This window comes from Balaenoptera physalus (genome assembly GCF_965194825.1).
Source record: "Balaenoptera physalus genome assembly, chromosome: 5".
NCBI classification, from domain to species: Eukaryota; Metazoa; Chordata; class Mammalia; order Artiodactyla; family Balaenopteridae; genus Balaenoptera; species Balaenoptera physalus.
In genome coordinates this window covers 107,075,302-107,093,867 of record NC_138884.1, presented here as the reverse complement: position 1 = coordinate 107,093,867, position 18,566 = coordinate 107,075,302, and the positions used below count along the sequence as shown (strand labels likewise).

Genomic DNA, 18,566 nt, shown 5'->3' with positions numbered 1-18,566 from the left:
ATGGGTCTCCATCAGAAATTTCCAAAATCACTGGCCTAGGCCAATCAGGAGGTTCTCAAGTCCCCATCTCCCAGCCCCACTTGCAGCTAACACCAAAAAGAAAAATTAAAGATATAAATACACATGCCACTAAGATGAAAAATAACTAATAAATATTTTAAAAATATTTAATCACACTCTTAAAACTAGGTACCCTTTTTAAACATCTGTAAGGTTGGCAAGGATTAGATCAGGGCTGGTGGAAGTGTGGGGTTCCAGGTATGCTCATATGTGCATCTAGAAGGTAATTTCATAACTACAACAAAAGTCGTTTGGAGACTTTGTCCAAGGAATTCCAGCCCTAGGAATTTATGCTAAGGAGAAAATCAAATGCCCAACAAAAAGGAATTGATTAAACAAATTATGATACGGCCGTAAATGGAATTCTAGGCAGCCATTAAAAATATTTTAAATCATTGACTTGGAAAAATGTCCACCACGTGTAAACGAAAGGAAGCATGTTATAAACCAGTATGTAGAGTCTCATGGAAATATATTTACATGTAGGAACCTATACCTGTGTATATATTATCAGAAACAGTTTGAAAGAAAGTGCAACAAATTAGATGGTAAAATTATAGATATTTCTCTCCACATCTCTACCTTTTTCTTAATAGTCTTCTGACTTTTCTATAACAAATGTCTATTACCTGAGGATTGACAAAAGCTTTTAAATTATGCGGTATTTACCATTGCTCAAGCCAGGAAGGCGGTCCCCACCCTCCTTTCTTAGCACGTGATCAGCGATGGGGGGCATGTTATGCCCACGTGTTTAGCAAGCATGTGCCCCACCCATGGTCAGGAGCCCTGCTCCGAGGTCCTGGCACCACACCCAAATTCTTGGAAAACCAAGGTCTTGGTCTCCCTGTTGGTACATGGACATCAGGACCCACCACACAGGAGTAAATGAGAAACCAAGTGCTAAGCACCACATAAATCCATGTTGTCATGCCTCACACTGTCTAGGTTCCTTAAGGAGAAAAAAAAGGTGATTCAACAATAAGCAGTAGAACCAGAACAATCCATTCCTAGTCCAAATTCTAAAAATAGCACTCAGCAAAGCCAACCTATGGAGAATTGGAATCATATGAGAGTCTGGAAAATGTGAACTGAAAAGAGGTCAGGAGGAATGGAAAATTTGTTAAATGCTCACACTTTTGTTGGAAAACCACTTGATTTAAGAAAAAAGTCTTGTGCGTATTGGTAAAAACTCTGGTGCAGGGCTGTCCTGGGGTCTGAGCACTGCACAGTTGTGAAGGACCAGTGCTCTGCCATTAGATGAACCAGCCTTTAAATCTTGGTCCTATTCTTCTCTAGCCAGATGACTGTTGAGAAAAGCCTCCTAGCCTCAGTTTCCACATCCATAAAATGGGGACTCTGCAGGCATATTGTACAGATTAGATGACGTATGAATTAAAAGGGCCTTATATGATGGTTTGCAGTAGATGTCTAATAAGTACTGCTCTAAAAATCATTATTCTTCTTATTACTACTACAGCTCTTGCTTCAAGCCAAAGCTAGATGACACTGGGGTACAGGAGAAAAGTAGCTTGCCCTGGGACAGAGGTTGGGTGCCTGTTAGAGCCCCTAAAAGGGTAAAATTCCATCTTTCTAGGACCTACATCATCTTTAAACATGTTCTCTTTGAAGGAGAAATGAACATCCATTACATTTGCAAGGGAAAGTCATATTCTTTCCTGCGGTGTTTTCTAATTAAAGATGGGTAGGATCTGAAACTGCATGGCTTTATGTCACCCCGCCACCTGCTTCTTTGTTTCCAGTTCTCAGTCCAGTCCGGACAATGAGGGAGCTGAGCCCAGTTTCCTGCTATTCAGCCTGGGGCTCTCAGGGTGCTTCCTTCCGTTGCCTGTTATGCAAATGTGATTTCCATCCTCAGCCGGTGACCGGGTCCCAGCCTGTCTGGGCAATCATTTCAGGGGTAACAGACCTGTAGGCTGCTCATCACTACATCATCCAGTGAGAAACAGAAAATCAGACAGAGATTGATTTTGCCTACGTGCAGTGTCAGTATTGAAAAAACACAAGGATGAGGTCTAAATCGAAACCTCTGTTAGGTGTCTCTATGGCCAGTGGAGGTTTAAAGGTTCCTGCAGAGGTGCTGCTTTTTCCTTCCGAGGTGGAGACAGAACCAAGTCAGCCTGGGGGGCTCCTGGCCCTGCCCCGACTCCAGGCCTCCCTCGCCTGGTTAATTCCATAAAAGCAGCCCCCCCCCACTGGTGTCCCTGATTCCATGCTAGCTGCCCTACAACCCATTCTTCACACAGCAGGAAAAAGCAACATCCTAACTCCTTATCTGGTCCCCAAACCGGGAATATCCTGGCTCCTCCTGGTCCCTGGGCTGGACGCCCTGCCATAGCCCACCTCTCACTGCATTTCAAGCTGCATCCTGTCCTTAACCCCACATCCCTTCAGCCCTGACATCCTTCTGTGGGAAGAATACACCCTTCTCACTCTCATCTCAGCAACCTTGAACTTGCTGGTCTCTGCCTGAAAGAAGTTCCTTCCACCTCAGGCCACATCTTCCATGTCACCTTTCAGAGGGCTTCCCTGACCATCCCCATCACATTATCTTGTTTCCTCTATGGCACCCATCACCCTCCGCACTACTCAGCTGTTCCCAAGGTTATGGTCTGGTTTCTGCACTGCAAAGTAAGCTTCCAAGTGAAGGACCCTGCTACCTCGTCTGCTGTGTCCCTAGTTCCCAGAACAGCAGGCTGCTCCCAGAGGGGATGAATCTCCCGCAAAGGGTTTTGGTGCCCAATTGCACAACTTAGTGGACTGTGTGTCCTTTCTCTCTTCCTCGACTTTGGTGATTAAAACTTTGGAGTGTCATGTGATATCTTGACCCAGTGCTCTATGATTTCTGCATGATTTATCTGAAAAGTTCTACTGCCAGAGGTTGGAGGTGGAGCCTTGAGGGTGCAGGAGGCGGAGCATTGAGGCTTGAACATCTGGAAGACACCGGTTCAGCCCTGCTCTGCCTCATCTAACTGCCCTGTCTTGAGCAAGAAACATCAGTGAAGTGTGGATTTTAAATAAAATGTAGGCATATGCTAGAGAACTTTGGCTCCCCAATTCTATTTTAGTCTCTTCGATCTTTACCTTGGGAAGAGCGTTGGAGTTGTTTCTGGCCCCATAATCTGAGGTCCAGATCCTAGACAGCGAGAGCTCTAGGCCAGGGGTTCTGAAACTTGAACGTGCACGTGAATCACCTCGATCGTCGGGAACCACTTCCAGAGCTTCGGATTCAACGTGGCTGGGCAGGGGCCAAGAATCTGCAGTTATAACATCTTCCCAGGTGATGGGCTGCTGCTGCGCCGGGACAGCGCTTTGAGGACCACTAATCTCAGCTGTGAGGCATCAGGTAAGGATGGTCAGCACAACTTAGATTCGTACAGTGCTTTATCATTGACAAGCCGAGTTTTAGATGCATTATCTTATTTGCTCCTCCCAACAACCCTGAGAATATTATCAAGCCCAGTTTAAAAACGAGCAGACTGAGGTTTGCAGTGTCACACAGAGGAAGTCCCTGACTCAACACCACACAGCCAGCCAGCCCTCCCCGGACTTCCTAGAGGGGTAAACATTCTAGACATCCAGAGTCCACAAGGTCACCATGCCCTACACCCCTTAAGTCCTGTTACTCTGGCATGAATGACCACAGTCACCTCCTTAAGGGGTTTCCCTTCATTCATTCATTTCTGACTTGTCCTTCCTTTTTTTCTTTATCCGTTTAATTCCTACTCTTTCTTCAAAGCAGCCTAAGTGCACATCCTCCACAATGACTCCCAGGTTTATTCATCCAATAAACATTTATTGGCTGCATCCCTGTGCCAGGAACTGTACAAAATGCCAGGGCTACAGTGAACACGGTGAAACCCATCTGAATAAGATGTCCTGTTGCAACCAGCACCTATGTTTACAGTAGCACCTACCTCAGTTAGTGGTCCCCTGTCAGGCTGCAGATAAACTCTGTGAACAGAGAGCACAGCTTATTTAGTTCTGTGCTGTGCACAGCGACTGCCTGTGCCATGAATATTTTACATCAAGCCCGACAAGCTATTTATGCATTTTTGTTGTATTTCACTTATCTGGTTAACCCTGATGTGATAGCTGTCTCTTTCCCGAGTATTTACATTTTTATATAGACATATCTAAAATGAAATGAAAATAAGCTTGTTGAAAATAATTGCAGTTTTGAAAGTACCCACTTTGCAGCTGATTCACCCCTCAAGAGCTTAAACACTCTGTAATCCCTGATCTAATTCCCTCAAAAAGGTGCCAACTGTACTCTCAAGACCCTCATTTCCTCACCTGCCAAAAAGAAAGTTGTAAGTGAAAAGCAAAATACATCATGCAGATACGTTCCCTTCTTTTTCATCACTTTAAATATCAAACGACTCCAAATACAACTTTACTATGCTGTGCCAAAACGTGCCTTTCATTAACTTGCCAGTGAGCGTTGCTTTTCTTTTCTTACTGAAATTTACAACAGCAAGGCTAAGCGTGCACTTGCTGAACATTGCCTGTTACTAAGGAAACGCCTCAGATAACAGAAACTCCCTTGGAACGCCAATTTCTTTTTTAACAACTTCCCCTCTCAACTGTACACATTCTTCCTTAATCAGATTAAACATAATCTAAACCATCCGAGGTGTCTCAGGCATATATGAACGCTGCATATCACACTGCTCCCTAACACAGGGATATTTTCAGCCATCACGTACACGGTACCATTTGCTTCAAACTGGTCCCAGATGATCATGATTTTGCTGCTCTTTTGACATATTAACTCCTTTTCTTTCCAGTTCTCTGTGCTGTTAGGCTGTACTCATAATCTATACTTCCTGTACAATTTCCTGAGAGACAAGGGGCAAGGCACATCTGTTCTGTTGAGTATATGAACAAATAGGACTTTGCCACTTATAAACACACTTAATGTCGTGATGACCCAGGGTGTTGGAGTCTGACTGCTGAATAAGTGGGGCATAGTCGTTTTATCTTTTCCTCTACAAACAACAAATAGTAAATATCCAAAGAGTATTTTTAGAAGCACACGTTTTAGGGAGTTAGGTCTAACACCCACTCCTTTTATGTAAAGATCTCTAAATAGGCCCTTTCAGATTTCCCAGTGTTATGAATGTGGGCTGTGATCCAGACCCTCCAGATTCAGTGGCTTAGAACCAAAGCCACTTACATCTCTCTCATGTATAGTCTAAGCTGAGTGTCCCAGGTTGATGGGCAACTCCACTCCGCAGAGGCATTCAGGGAAACGGGTTCCTTCCCCGTTGAGACTCTGCCATCCAGTGAGCCCTGTGCATTTACCTGCATGGCTGGGGCGGGGCCACACCTTCTCTGGGTTCCAACTGGTGGGAAACGGAGAGGTGTAGGGGACCCGTGACGGTATGTACCCTTTGGTTTCCATCTCTTGGTGAGAATTAGTCACTTGGCCACATGTAACAGCAAGAGGGGCTTGGGAATGTAGTCCCCAGCGAGGCAGCTAGGTGCCCAGCCACAGCTCTATGCTTATGCCACAGAAGATGCTGGTGGACAACTAGCAGTATTTAGTAAAAAAAATTTTTTTTTTATTAATTTATTTTTGGCTGCGTTGGGTCTTCTTTGCCGCGTGCGGGCTTTCTCTAGTTGTGGCGAGTGGGGGCTACTCTTCGTTGCGGTGCGCAGGCTTCTCATTGCACTGGCTTCTCTTGTTGCGGAGCATGGGCTCTAGGCGCGCGGGCTTCAGCACTTGCAGCACGTGGGCTCAGTAGTTGTGGCTCGCAGGCTTAGTTGCTCCGCGGCATGTGGGATCTTCCCAGACCAGGGCTCGAACCTGCGCCCCCTGCATTGGCATGCGGATTCTTAACCACTGCGCCACCAGGGAAGTCCCTCTTATTTTTTTCTGTTTTATGGAAGCACTGTGAAACGGCTATACAATTATTTTATTTTAAGCAAATCCAATAGGAAAAAAAATCAGATTTAAGTTAAAGAACTATATTTACTTTAAAACTGAAATAGACCTGAGAGATCATTTGGTTATTAGACAACCTGCCCCCAGCAGCTGTTATTTCACTGACTTGTTTACTATCAGTCCTCCCCAGGAGGGCAGGGACTTTGTTCATTGCTGATCCCAGCAGCTAGAGCAGTTCTGGACACATAGAAAGTGTTAATAAATCTTTGTTGAAAGAATAAATAGATGGAACTGAAACAATCCAAAATGTAGTGATTTTAAATTATTTTGTGACTTTATATCCATCTCTGCTGAGTTACCAGGGATGGGAGGAAAATTTCTGAGGTTCTAACAAGTTTCTTCCATGTATACATCTAAAGAGTATAAAGTCTAACTGCTAGCCAAAGTACAAAAGTACGAAGAAAATTTGGACAAGCTCTGAATGACTCTTGGTGTTTATACTTCTATCCCAAAGAGAAAGCTATGAGTCTGACTTACGTTGTGCCTCAGATTTTTTTTTTTAACCAAAGTACTGTCTTAAACTTGACTCCCAGATGTGAAAAGCACATGGTGTGACATTCAAATAGCTGCAAAATGAAGTACCTTAATTTGCTGAGAGATATTAAATGGTCTATGATCAAGACCCAGCCTATTTTTTTTCTCCAAAGACAAAAATCAAACATTTTTCTCCCATTAAAACCAAAAGAATAATTCAAATTAGACAGTCCTGTCACTTGTGAACTGGAAGGAAATTCTTATTATAGAGTGGGAAATTCACTCCACTGAATATAGTAGTAAATATTATTAAAATAAATTCAGTGACCTTTTTAAAAAAGATTATAAAATTGAATTTATTGAGTTTCACACAAGATGCACTTATAAAATTAGTACTGAATGCCATTTTAACAGAAGAAATGAACATCATTCCAAACTCCCAATATATTCTGCCAAAAAAAGATCTTTCAAAAATGACAGCACAGTAACAGAGTAATTCAAGCTGAACTGAAAGATATACCCAAATCATATTTTTGCTCTGATCAGGGCTATGTTTGGCAAAGTTATCCCCAAACTATTCCCATTCCTCGTGGACACTGTTCCTTACGCTGGTGAAGAGAAGATGGAAAAAAGAATAACAATCCTAAAACAGGCCTTCATTGAAACATACACAAAACAATTTAAAGTATTTCATTTTTAAGTTAAAATAATTCCTGGTTTCACAAAAGCGTTTCTGTACAATTTTTTTACCCCACGTGAACATTAATTTCGATTTCTTTAGCTTTAATGCAAAACATTAAAATCCACTTTTGTTTTTCAGAGGAACAAGCCAAAGCATTAAAGCTTGCTTTTTCACATTTCACCCAGGAAACAGACAAATCAGCTAAAATTTACCTTCTGCACATCACATGCTGGAAATATCAGCACAAGAGCTGAACTTTAAAATGAAAACATCAAAGGAAGTTAACAGTTAACGGTTAACACCTGGACATTCTGAAATTAGACCCTGTAAAATTTTTATAAAAGTGCAGAAAGGTTCAAGGTAAAATGTGGTGGAAAATAACCTGTCCTAGGACGTGGGCCACAAACTGGTAATAAGCAGAAATGGAATACTGATGTCAAACAAAACCAAAAAGCACCTTTTGGCTGCTATTCCCAACATTCCCGCACAAACACCTGTCCACACCCAGGCAGACACCTGAACGCCCCGAACACCCCATTCCCTTCCCCCCACACAGCCTGCCCAGCCCGGCGCAGGCGCACGTGACGGCCACACCTCCCCGCACAGCACAGGCCCGCCCAGGCGCAGGCACACAGACAGACCCACCCACGCACTCCAGAAGCCGGAGCAAGATGCTGCCCCATCCGCTAGAGGATGGACTTCAAAACTGTTGCTTGGAAAACCCACTTGAAGTCGACACCGTTGAATTTTGTATATTGACAGTTCTTCAGCCTGTTCAACACCAAATCCTTTTAACTGTAGCAGTTTAGGAAGCAATTAATTAGTTTTAAAGTGAAACCAGTTAACTATACATTAAAGTTAACACTGCTCCGCTTTCTCAGTATAAAAAGTGCCTTTCTGTAAGGGAATTCCTATTTTATCCACTGCAATGAAACAATACACAGCTCACGTTTTGCTGTAGAGTAAACTGAAAAATTATGAAACATTTTCTCAGTGATGCATAACCTTCATTAATTAATATTTTTTAAATAAACTGGCTTAGGGTCTTTTTTTCCTCTATAAAATGCTACTATTCATCATGTCTTATTTAAGGTAGCTTTTTATTCTGATTAATTCAGGTACATCTTCAAAGATTATTCTGGTGGTAAGAACACTTATCTTGACTTAAGTTTAATTACTATTATTATATTTAATGGTTTGGCAGATGAAGTGACGTTTGAAAACTGTGGAAACAGAGTGAGGCTGGAAAGGGAGCATCGTGCTAAGAGCTTCTCAGTTTTCCAGGTATATCCTTATACTGAAGAGGACGCACGTCAAAATCCGCTCTTCTGGAAGCACAGATTGACAAAGCAAAGTGATGTCTGTGCTGCTCCTGTCGGGCCCAGAGAGACTCTGCCGCTTTGCCAAGCAGGAGGAACTTTTCCTAATCCGTCAAGTTTTCCAAGGAGTCAAGGCTGGAGGTCACTGTTGGCTGACTCACGTGACCTGACCTTCAGCCAGAGCACATCACTGGAAGAAGGACACTAAGATTTGCTTTCCATTAATAATTTAAGTTCTTAAATAAATATTTAAGTGCCATTTTCAGCATCTGTCTGTCCTGGTAGCACAGCATCTGCCGCCCCGGGACTCTGCATCTTTGGCACACGCAGCTACAGAAATCAGTCAATTCGGTTTCCACAAATTGTGAACCTGTCTATCTCTAACAAATCTTTCTTTGAGGATCTGTGTTTTAATTCAGAGTTTTCTTGCGTTATGTCCTTCTCGTCACCATCTGGAGTGGTCAGAAACTGATCAGAATTGCTTGTCACAAGTAGTGGTATGACATTTTCCTTTTGATGAAGAGGCTGGCTGGTGACCGAAGCAGACAGGTTTTCTTCTGTGGAAAAACAGATTCATTTAATTAGAAAAGGGTTTCCCCCCAGCTTATAATAACCACAAGCTTACCAATATAGTGGTACTGAAAAAAAGTGTTGATTATCCATGCTTTTGGATAAAGCGAATAACAGCCAAATAGCAAGTTGTATAAGCCCCAGAGTTTATAATGAAACTTAGAGGCCACACTATTTCTGTTTCCTCGTCCAAAATTTTATATAAAAGCTATTATGTGGATCATGTCACACAAATAACACTGTTACCTGATTTTGGAAAGATCAGAACTCCTATGTAATAACCCTCTTCCTATAAAACCAATAATAAGATTGTTGCCAGAGCTGAAAAATTAACATTGATTCCTAAACTTAGGACATCAGGGCTAAGTAGACTAATCCATTCCACCTCTTATGTGTAGTCACATTAGACATAGTCAGCATTTCATGTCCAGGAAGTCCAAATCAGAAATAAAAACAAATCAATGGACAAAACCTCTAATGTTTATTTTGGGCCATGGGGATCCTGAGCCTGGCCTGAGGAGCAGTGGTCTGGGGGCCTGGACCCACCAATCTCTGAATCATACATTCAGTCCTTGTAAGAGCAGCTTCGTCAAGGTAAGGATGACATACCACAAATGGTACATATTTAAAATGGATAATCTGATGAGTGCTGACACATGTACACCTGTTGAAACCACTGCCACAGTTGAGACAATGAATACATTCATCTCTCTTGGTCGTCCCTCCCTCCTGCTGTCCTTTGCTTCTTTTAGAACATGATGGACTCCATGCTGTCTTGACAGCCAGCCGCTCTTTTCATATGCAAGTTGGGCCTGAGCTGCCCAACTTGCAATATCTTCCTGAATGGTCTCTGGCCAGTGGTCTCCTGACCTCCAAAACATCCTAACCAGACACAAAGGCACTCGCCCAAAATGCACTTCTTATTACAGGGCTCTGGATCCAGTGAACTTGAACTGCAGTGAGTGCTACAGGTTTTATCCCCTCTTCAACTGGAGGCTTCTTGAAAGCAAGACCAATGGTTATTAGTTTCTTACTGTGTGTTGAAGGAGCCTAGCCTAACAGAACACACATGGACCCATTATGAACTATCCAGGTAGCTGAAACAAATGCAATCCCATATTACCAATGGTACTTATATGTTCTTTAAAATTAAAAATTATTTTCAAGTTAATCACAAGTTTCTGTTCACTTTAAAATAAAGCATACACGACGAGCATGGCTCTCTCTTCAGACTGGCCTCTGGCCCAGCTCTAGTCTCATCTCTTATTCCTTCCAGAACAAACTCGATGCTTGGAATACTGACCCACTAGTTCTCTTCTTTTTCAGGCCTCCACGATTCAGCCCATGCTGGTCCCTTTCCTGACGTGCCCCGATCTTCACCTGGGCCTATTTCTTCTCACCCTTCAGGATTTAGTTCAGGCGTCACCACCTCCAGGAAGGGCCCCTCTCCTGTCCCCTCCATGCCCCTGTCTATAACCTCACTCACCAATTTGGATTATCCACTTTTGTTGTCTCCCCTGTCAGTCTGTGAGGCCCTAAAGCATGATTTATTTACCTTTGTATCTCCAGCATCTCATATACTACCTGTCACACACATTGCCCCAGTTCTTCCTCCAGATCTTCCAGGCCAGAAACCCTGGACTCATCCTCAACTCCTCTCCCACGGCACAACCTCACTGGCAAGCCCTGGGCTCCTCCTAATCCACCAGAATCTGGTCAGCTTGCCCGCTCGCGTGCTCCCCAGTGGCCTCCACCTCTGGGCTCACCCTTCTTTTTTTGTTTTTTTAATAAATTTATTTTATTTATTTTATTTTTGGCTGTGTTGGGTCTTCGTTGCTGTGCGGGGGCTTTCTCTAGTTGAGGAGTGAGGGCTACTCTTCCTTGCGGTGCGCGGGCTTCTCACTGCAGTGGCCTCTCTTGTTGCGGAGCACGGGCCCTAGAGCACAGGCTCAGTAGTTGTGGCACACGGGCTTAGTTGCTCCGCGGCACGTGGGATCTTCCCAGACCAGGGCTTGAACCCGTGTCCCCTGCATTAGCAGGCAGATTCTTAACCACTGGGCCACCAGGGAAGCTCTGGGCTCACCCTTCTTGAGGTTAATTTCCACAAAGACTGAAAACAGTCCTTTTAAAATGTCTGCTGGATCGTGTCACTCCTCCGCTCCAAGCCCTGCAACAACCCCTTCACACAGGAAAAGCTGAGATCCTCACGAGAGCCCACAGGGCCCTGGGTGACCCGGAGCCCTGGGCAGCCTCTTGGACCCCCTTCCAGTCCCTCCCGACCCCGGGGGAGAGGCTGCCCCTGGACACGCCAAGCACGTTCCTGCCTGGGGCCTCCGGACGCATAGCCTGTGCCTGGGAGGCTCCTCCCTGGACGGCTCGGTCTCTGCCCGGATGCCGGCTGCTCACGGCTGGGGAGTGCCCCCAACCCCCGTCACGGTCCCTCTCCTGAGTCTGCTTTAGTCTTCTCCACAGCACTGACAGCCACCTGCCGTAGTGCACACCCACCCCCTCTCTCTCCCCGATGATCCAGCTCTGCCTGCCCCCCTGCTGCATCCCTGGACCTGTCAGGTAACAGGTGCCCAATAATCATCGACCGAACAACCAACGAACGAGTGAAAAAGCTCGGAGCACTGCGTTAGGGGCACCTGTGATGAGATCCACAGCATAAACATTAAAAATTGACAGCTAAGCAAAGTGAAATCCAATCTTGAAAGCATTGCTAAACGTCGACTGAACAGTGATCTTTTTATTAAGTAGAGTTCAGACAATTAATTCATTATAGAATGATTCATAAAAGTGATAAAAAGAACCAAACCTACCTTGAGAGGGTTTACATTTATTTTGTGATTTATTGGATGGTTTGCTGGGAGCGCTGGTTGGGGGAGGGTTAAACAACTTTTCTTCCATTTTGGCTTCCTTCACATACTGGCATGATTTTCCCAACAGGACAATGCTGTTCAGTACTTTCAGAGATATCAACCTAAAACCGGAAAGAAACAACCAACCACTGGTGGAGTCCCTCTCAGTCACTGGGCAGGCAGAGGGGAGGGGGAGAGAGGATCACCCGGGAGCCGCAGGGCCCAGTTCCTTATGCAAAACCCGAGTTTCTGGAGGCTTCTTTACCACGGGGGACCATTTTTGAAAAACTCCTTAGTTCTCATTATAAGAAGAAATTATACTTAGAAGTCTCACCTGGTTCTAAATTGTTTGACATTTATTCTTTTATTACAAAACAAATACATTTAGCAAATGCAGATGAAAAACAACAACAAAAACTTATAATGCCACACTTCAGTACAAATCACTGTGACATGTGGCATATTATCCTTCAGTCATTTTTGCTCTGAATGTACGTCTATTCATACTTCTCACTGTCCAGAAATGGGGTCTCTTCAGAAGGCAGTAGGGGACTGGAGTTCAGAGCGAGTGCAGGGACTCCAGGGGCCAAGTGCCTGAGTTCGAATCCTGACTCCACTGCTCAGGACCTGTGTGGCTCTGAGTGAATCTCTTAACAGGTTAATCCATAAAGGAGGTGATTTCAGTAAGGTGCTCAGAACAGTGCTGAGCACATAGAAATGCCAACAACTTTTGTCATTTTATTACCATCGTTGTTGTTGACATGACAATACATCATGAATATTCTCCCGAACCGCTGGTGTTCTTCAATGACATTATCTTAATGGTCTCACAATGCTGCACTATATTGGTTATCATATAACCAAGCCCCTCAAAGCCCTTAATTTCTGGTTACTTAGGCTATTTCTAATATTTTGCTTCTATTAAAAAGTTTCTGGTTAGGAAAACTTACGTTAAATCTGTGTTTCCTTAAGATAAATTCCAAAATACATAATTACAGAAGTGAGATTTCTAGGCCAAAAGGTACATAACCTTTTTAGGCATCTGAAACAAATCTGGCAAAAATTCTGAAAAAAACTCTTCACACTGGTATCGTCACACAAATAGGGGCCCTTAAATGGCACAGCACCAAGGACCTCACGGCCAGTTCTACAGTGAGTGAAGACGTGGGTGGCTATTCCTTAGGCCTGATATGAAATCCAATCCTGGCAGTGACACGGAACTACGCCATCAGTGAGGGGAAGTCCGAGGAGGGGCGTGGAAGGAGGTCAAACAAGAAGCAAACAGGCTTCCTTCACTCTCCCCGGCCTCCCCACTCCCCACTCCAGAGCACCGAGGGCCTCACATGGACCCAAGGCTGCAAGGACCTTCCGCGTGCGTGCGCCACTCTTCCAGGTTTACCGCCAGCCCCGATTTCCCCCGCCCTCCTTACTCAGCCCTTCCACTGCTTCCTTGACACCACTAGGGCATGTCTAGTAGGATCTCAAGCTTACAAAACCCAAACAGGACTCTCGATTCCAGCCCCAACCCTCCAAAAAATCCAAGGCGAACCAGCCCCACGTGCCTGTCTTCACCGGCTTCCCCATCACAGTGGACGGCCAGCCCATCACCCTAACTGCCTGAGCCCCACACTCTGTGAGCACACTTGCTGCTTCGTGTTCCCTCTCGCCGCACATTCAGTCAATGCATCCGCAAGTCCTGTACATCTCCAGCTTCAATGTATCCCTAGCTGACAGATTCTTAGCACTCACTGCCACCATTCAATTCCAGCTGTGGTCACCCTTCCTGGGAACGACTGGAACAGCTTCCTGACCTGGCCTGACTTGTGCTTCTCTCCTTGCTACACTCCAGTCCATTCTCTGCATAACAGCCAGAGTGGCCCTTGCAAAAAGCCAGATGGATCTAGCCCTCTTGTGCTCACAAGACTCCAGTGGTTCCCCTCCCTCAGAGCTGAAGCCCAGGCCCTTCCCGGGGTCTGCTGGACCGCCGGCCATCCTTGCCCACGCTCTCTGCCTGGCAGGGTGTAGGTAAACAAGGAATGATACTAAGAACTTCGGAGGGCAGTGTGAGCATTTGTGCCACGGAAGGAGGATCTCACGTTTTTTAATGGCAGTAACTGATGAAAGTTACCTTAATACAGTAAAGCATTTCTATGTTCATTCAAACAGTACATGGTATGCAATCTGATCAGAACCACATCTTGCTTTGGGCATCACTGACATTGGCCGTGTAGCCTGAAGGCGGCACTGAGGGTGCGGAAAGCTTATTTGTAACTCACATACTTGGTGGAGACGGTGAACACTGACCGCTCCTGGGCTCCTGCGTCAGACACCTCTGGAGCACCTGCTGAGTCAGTCAGCAGGCAGACAGCGGTGTACAAAACACTCAAAACGTGGAACCGGAAATACCCAGACGTCTCTGGAAAGCGGACCTCGTCCCAGAGGCAGATTCTGGGTGACTCTCTGGCTGAGGTCACTACCGTTACGCTTATCCTCTCCTCACTTTCTCCTCTCGAGATACTCAGTTCTGACTGCTGCCCAGAGCACGGCTCCTGATGCGCCACCTGATGCGCCACTGCACGTGAGCACAGGGACCAGGGATAGGGTCCCTTTCCGCTAAAGTAAGTAAACCTAAAGCTAGGCGGGGCTACTTTATCATAAATTCACGTCGTGAAAAAACTAGCTGTGGCAAAAATGCCTTTTTTATATTATTTTCTTCATACCGCTTATTACTATCTTAAAGTATTTTAGTTGTTTATTTGTTACCCTTTGTCATTCCCAACAAGATATAAGCCGCATGAGACCAACAAATCTGCAGATAAAAGTTTAACCAGTCACAGGCAGAGAAATGATACATTTCTGCAACTCCTTTGGGTTTATATGACATAGGCCTAGAGCATGCTAAATAATCAGTATGATAAACATAGTAGAAACAAAGATTTTTTTAAAACATAGAACAATATCTGATTACAATGGCAGATTTTATCATAAAACATGGGTGAAACTTAAGTCCTAGGCAGAAAGGGCTTTAAGTGATTTCACTAAAAGATTAAAATTAAATCTAAAGTGCTATTAATGGTACTACCAAACAGCATATTTAATTTAACTAGAATTTAACTGAGTCACAGATACATTTGGAGATACATGCTGTCAAGGGAGACCCCCAAGACAGTTGGGATGGGCATATTGTTATGATTTAGCTGCTATTAGCTTCCATCACATCTTGCATTTATACTTTACTGTATAACCAAAAACATATTCAAGAATGGTTAATCTTACCCAAAATAGAAGAGTATGACACAGGCATAAGACAGGATTCCTTGCACTTTAATTGAGCTTGTTACAACTCTGATGAGCTAGTCAGAAACAAACCAAAACAACAAAACACATAAACAAAACATACAAACACAGAGTTATTAGTTAATATTTAAATAAAGATTTCTCCATGCAGATTTTAACACTTTGGGCACATACCTGTGGCCTTTGTCTAAACTCAAGAAAGCAGTTCTAGTTTTGTTGATTCATATCAGAATCTGGTTGCTTGTGAAAGCTTCTGTGGTAGATTTGGATTCTTTAGACAAATCCAGGATGTCTGTGGCTAATGCCACGTTCAACTGCTGACTCTAAAGTCAGACACTGTACCTAGTTCATGAATGACATGTTTACCTGTACTTATTAACAGAGATGCAAATCAGCTGACTTTTAAAATAAAAATTATTCTGGAAGATACAAATGAATTCATCTTGCTGCATGTGTCCCTACCAAAGCTAGAAGCATTTAGTGGGCATTTCCCTCGCTCCTGCTTTTTCTGTCCTTTTTTCTTTGACTCTCTAAGAACCCCCAATGAGTTGCAGGGGGAGAGAGAAAAGGGAAACTTAGGGGGTTTGTACTGTTTAAAAAAACTAAATACTATTACAAAATTAATTACTTAAAGGCCAGAAACGTTCTGCCTCTTTTGGATAGTTATGATTAAACACCTATTTTCTTACTTATCTCACAGAAACATAGGAGTAACAGCACTATCCTTGGAAGTTTGCTGAATAAATCTGGTGGGATCTGTCGCTGGAAAACGTTTACACATTATAGGTTCAGCTTGATAATGAGCCCACATATTAGGGTATAGGGGGACTGCTATGTGAAAATAGAAAATCAGGGAAAATAACTGACCTTATCTAGTAATGTATCATCAAATGGAAGGGTCTCTAAATAAATATCATAAGATACATTTTAAATGACATTTTAAAAATGCTTTTAATAAAAGAGCAATTGGGAGAAGACAGACAGAATGGACTGCCATATATTCAATAAAATTTCACGATGAGGAAAGATATGGAAGTCCTCATCTCTGTCACAGTCTCTAATGGGGAAATGACCCGTCGTACAAACATTTGTGACGGAAAGTAACATGGTTCTAGAATTTTATTCATTAATATGAAAGGCAAACCAATGATCACATTCAAGGCTTAAATGACTTCATTTTTACCCAGTACATTATTAGGTAACTTTAAGATACATGTGTCCCAAGTCTAATTTCCTTGAGACCTTAACATGATTTATTTTACTTTTCTTGGATATGAATTCATTCTAGGACCAAAAGTAACATTTACAAGGAAACACTGCCACTCTTGGCCTTAATTAAAGAATTATCTTAGTTACTGAGGCCTCAGCTTATTCTTCAGGGCCCCTAGATTTCTACCAAAGCTAGGGTGTCGCTCTGGCACTCTGTGAGAAAAGCGCTGCAAAAGAAAACCTGCTGGATCCCCGCATAACTACATAATCCCCTTTGAAACTACAGGAGGTTTCCCAGAAGTGTTCTGCTAATCAATTATTAATTAAATTTAAATCTTTTTGTATAACAACCATAAAAACTTATTTAAAGAGTAAAACAAAGACTGAAGAAAAATCTAAAAAATCTACTAGTTTAAAAAAGTCATACTAATTATGAATCGAGTTTTCTGGCAAATAAGTTACTAGATAAATAATTATTATTTGGCAAAGCAGGGACACACTTAAATCCAACCACTTAACCAATCCTTTAAAAAAAAATAAAGTCAGGCAAACTAGGTTTATTCTCACACTGTTGTATACTTTTTCCAGTTGTAGAAAACAAGTGTAGAAAAATTTTAAATTCTATTTCATCAATCTCTTAAACCTTTAACAAATAATTTTACTCTTGAAAAATTTTCTGTTTTTCCAAAATTCTAGGAGCTCCTATTCCCAAGCAAAAGAAAGCCAAATTAGTTAGTATATAATAAAAACAAGCTCCTGATACAACTGAAAACATTTAGGATGTGGTTATTAGAAGAGTCCTGCTGAAGTTTAAATAACATTAAATCTATTCATCATTCATCCTCTAAAAAAAAGTTAGGCAACCTGGTCAAAACTACAGTTAGTATAATCTACAACTTCTTTATACATCTCTTAGTTAATTTCTATGGGACTCTGCATTATAAGAGAACTTCAGATGTCCTTTGACAAAAAGATGGTTGCATTTGTTTTGATATGAGAATAGGTAGCCAAAAAGGAATACAGGGACTTCCCTGGTGGCGCAGTGGTTAAGAATCCGCCTGCCAGTGCAGGGGACACGGGTTCGAGCCCTGGTCCAGGAAGATCCCACATGCCGCAGAGCATCTAAGCCTGTGAGCCACAACTACTGAGCCTGCGCTCTACAGCCCACGAGCCACAACTACTGAACCTGCGTGCCACAACTACCGAAGCCCACGCACCTAGAGCCCATGCTCTGCAACAAGTGAAGCCACCACAGTGAGAAGCCCATGCACTCCAACTAAGAGTAGAGCCCCCGCTTGCCGCAACTAGAGAAAGCCCACGTGCAGCAACAAAGACCCAACACAGCCAAAAAAAAAAAAAACCCAAAAAAGAATATAATATAGAGAATATATATAAGTGCAGCCAGCAAATCTTCTTAATTAACATTATTACAGCCTTAATTAAATATTATAGTAACTATATGGAAGGCTGTTCTGAGCAATTCATTAAAATATCAGAAGTTGATGACTAATTTTTTTGGTTGATCTAGTAAATTTCAGTGCTATTATTTAAAAATATATATGATATTTCCTGTGTATAACAGTAGAAAATCTCCTTGTAAAAACTTCGGAAAAATTTTAAGAAGTAGTGCTTATAATGAACACAGAATATTTCTTCATTTGTGCATACCATATTTATTTAATCTATTTCATCTGTTGCCAAATTTTTACTACTATAAATGCCACTGCAATGTATAACCTTGCCTATAAATCATCATGTGCCTTTTATAACTATTTTCTTAGGATAAATTCCTAGAACTGGAATTACTTCATCAAAGCATAATACTGTCACAGTGCCCTTTAGAAATGTTGGATCAACTTCTACTTCCACCAATATGTGTTACAGTGGCCACATCAATGCCTACCACTAGGTATTTCCACTCTAAAAGAAAAATCGTTGCCAAATGAATAAGCAAAAATGAATATTCTCCTTGTCAGGAAAGCCATTACATAAAATAGAGCCTTAATATCATTTACCTATTGGATGGCTCAAAATCCAAAAGGAAAATACTATAAAACAAAATTTCCTTCTAAGTCATGTACCTTTAATTTTTATATCAAGTCCTTTTAAAACAAACTTATTGATAATTC

At 42.8% G+C, this 18,566-nt stretch overlaps 1 protein-coding gene across 3 annotated transcripts in view; it reads right to left on the bottom strand.

The window, feature by feature from the left end:
• Positions 1-6,831: 6,831 nt before the first annotated feature.
• The window catches only part of TAPT1 (transmembrane anterior posterior transformation 1), a 62,964-nt gene continuing 51,229 nt past the window's right edge, over positions 6,832-18,566 (bottom strand). Inside the window, exons 12-14 of one of the 3 annotated variants that reach the window (XM_082462417.1) lie at positions 15,208-15,284; positions 11,893-12,053; positions 6,832-9,060 (exon numbers count right to left, since the gene is read on the bottom strand). In XM_082462417.1, coding sequence (XP_082318543.1) covers positions 8,843-9,060; positions 11,893-12,053; positions 15,208-15,284 — 456 coding nt within the window. In that variant the 3' untranslated portion in view covers positions 6,832-8,842. Of the gene's footprint in view, positions 9,061-11,892; positions 12,054-12,266; positions 12,581-15,207; positions 15,285-18,566 lie in introns of those variants that run through there. The other 2 variants (XM_082462418.1, XM_082462419.1) reach the window with 2 other exon arrangements.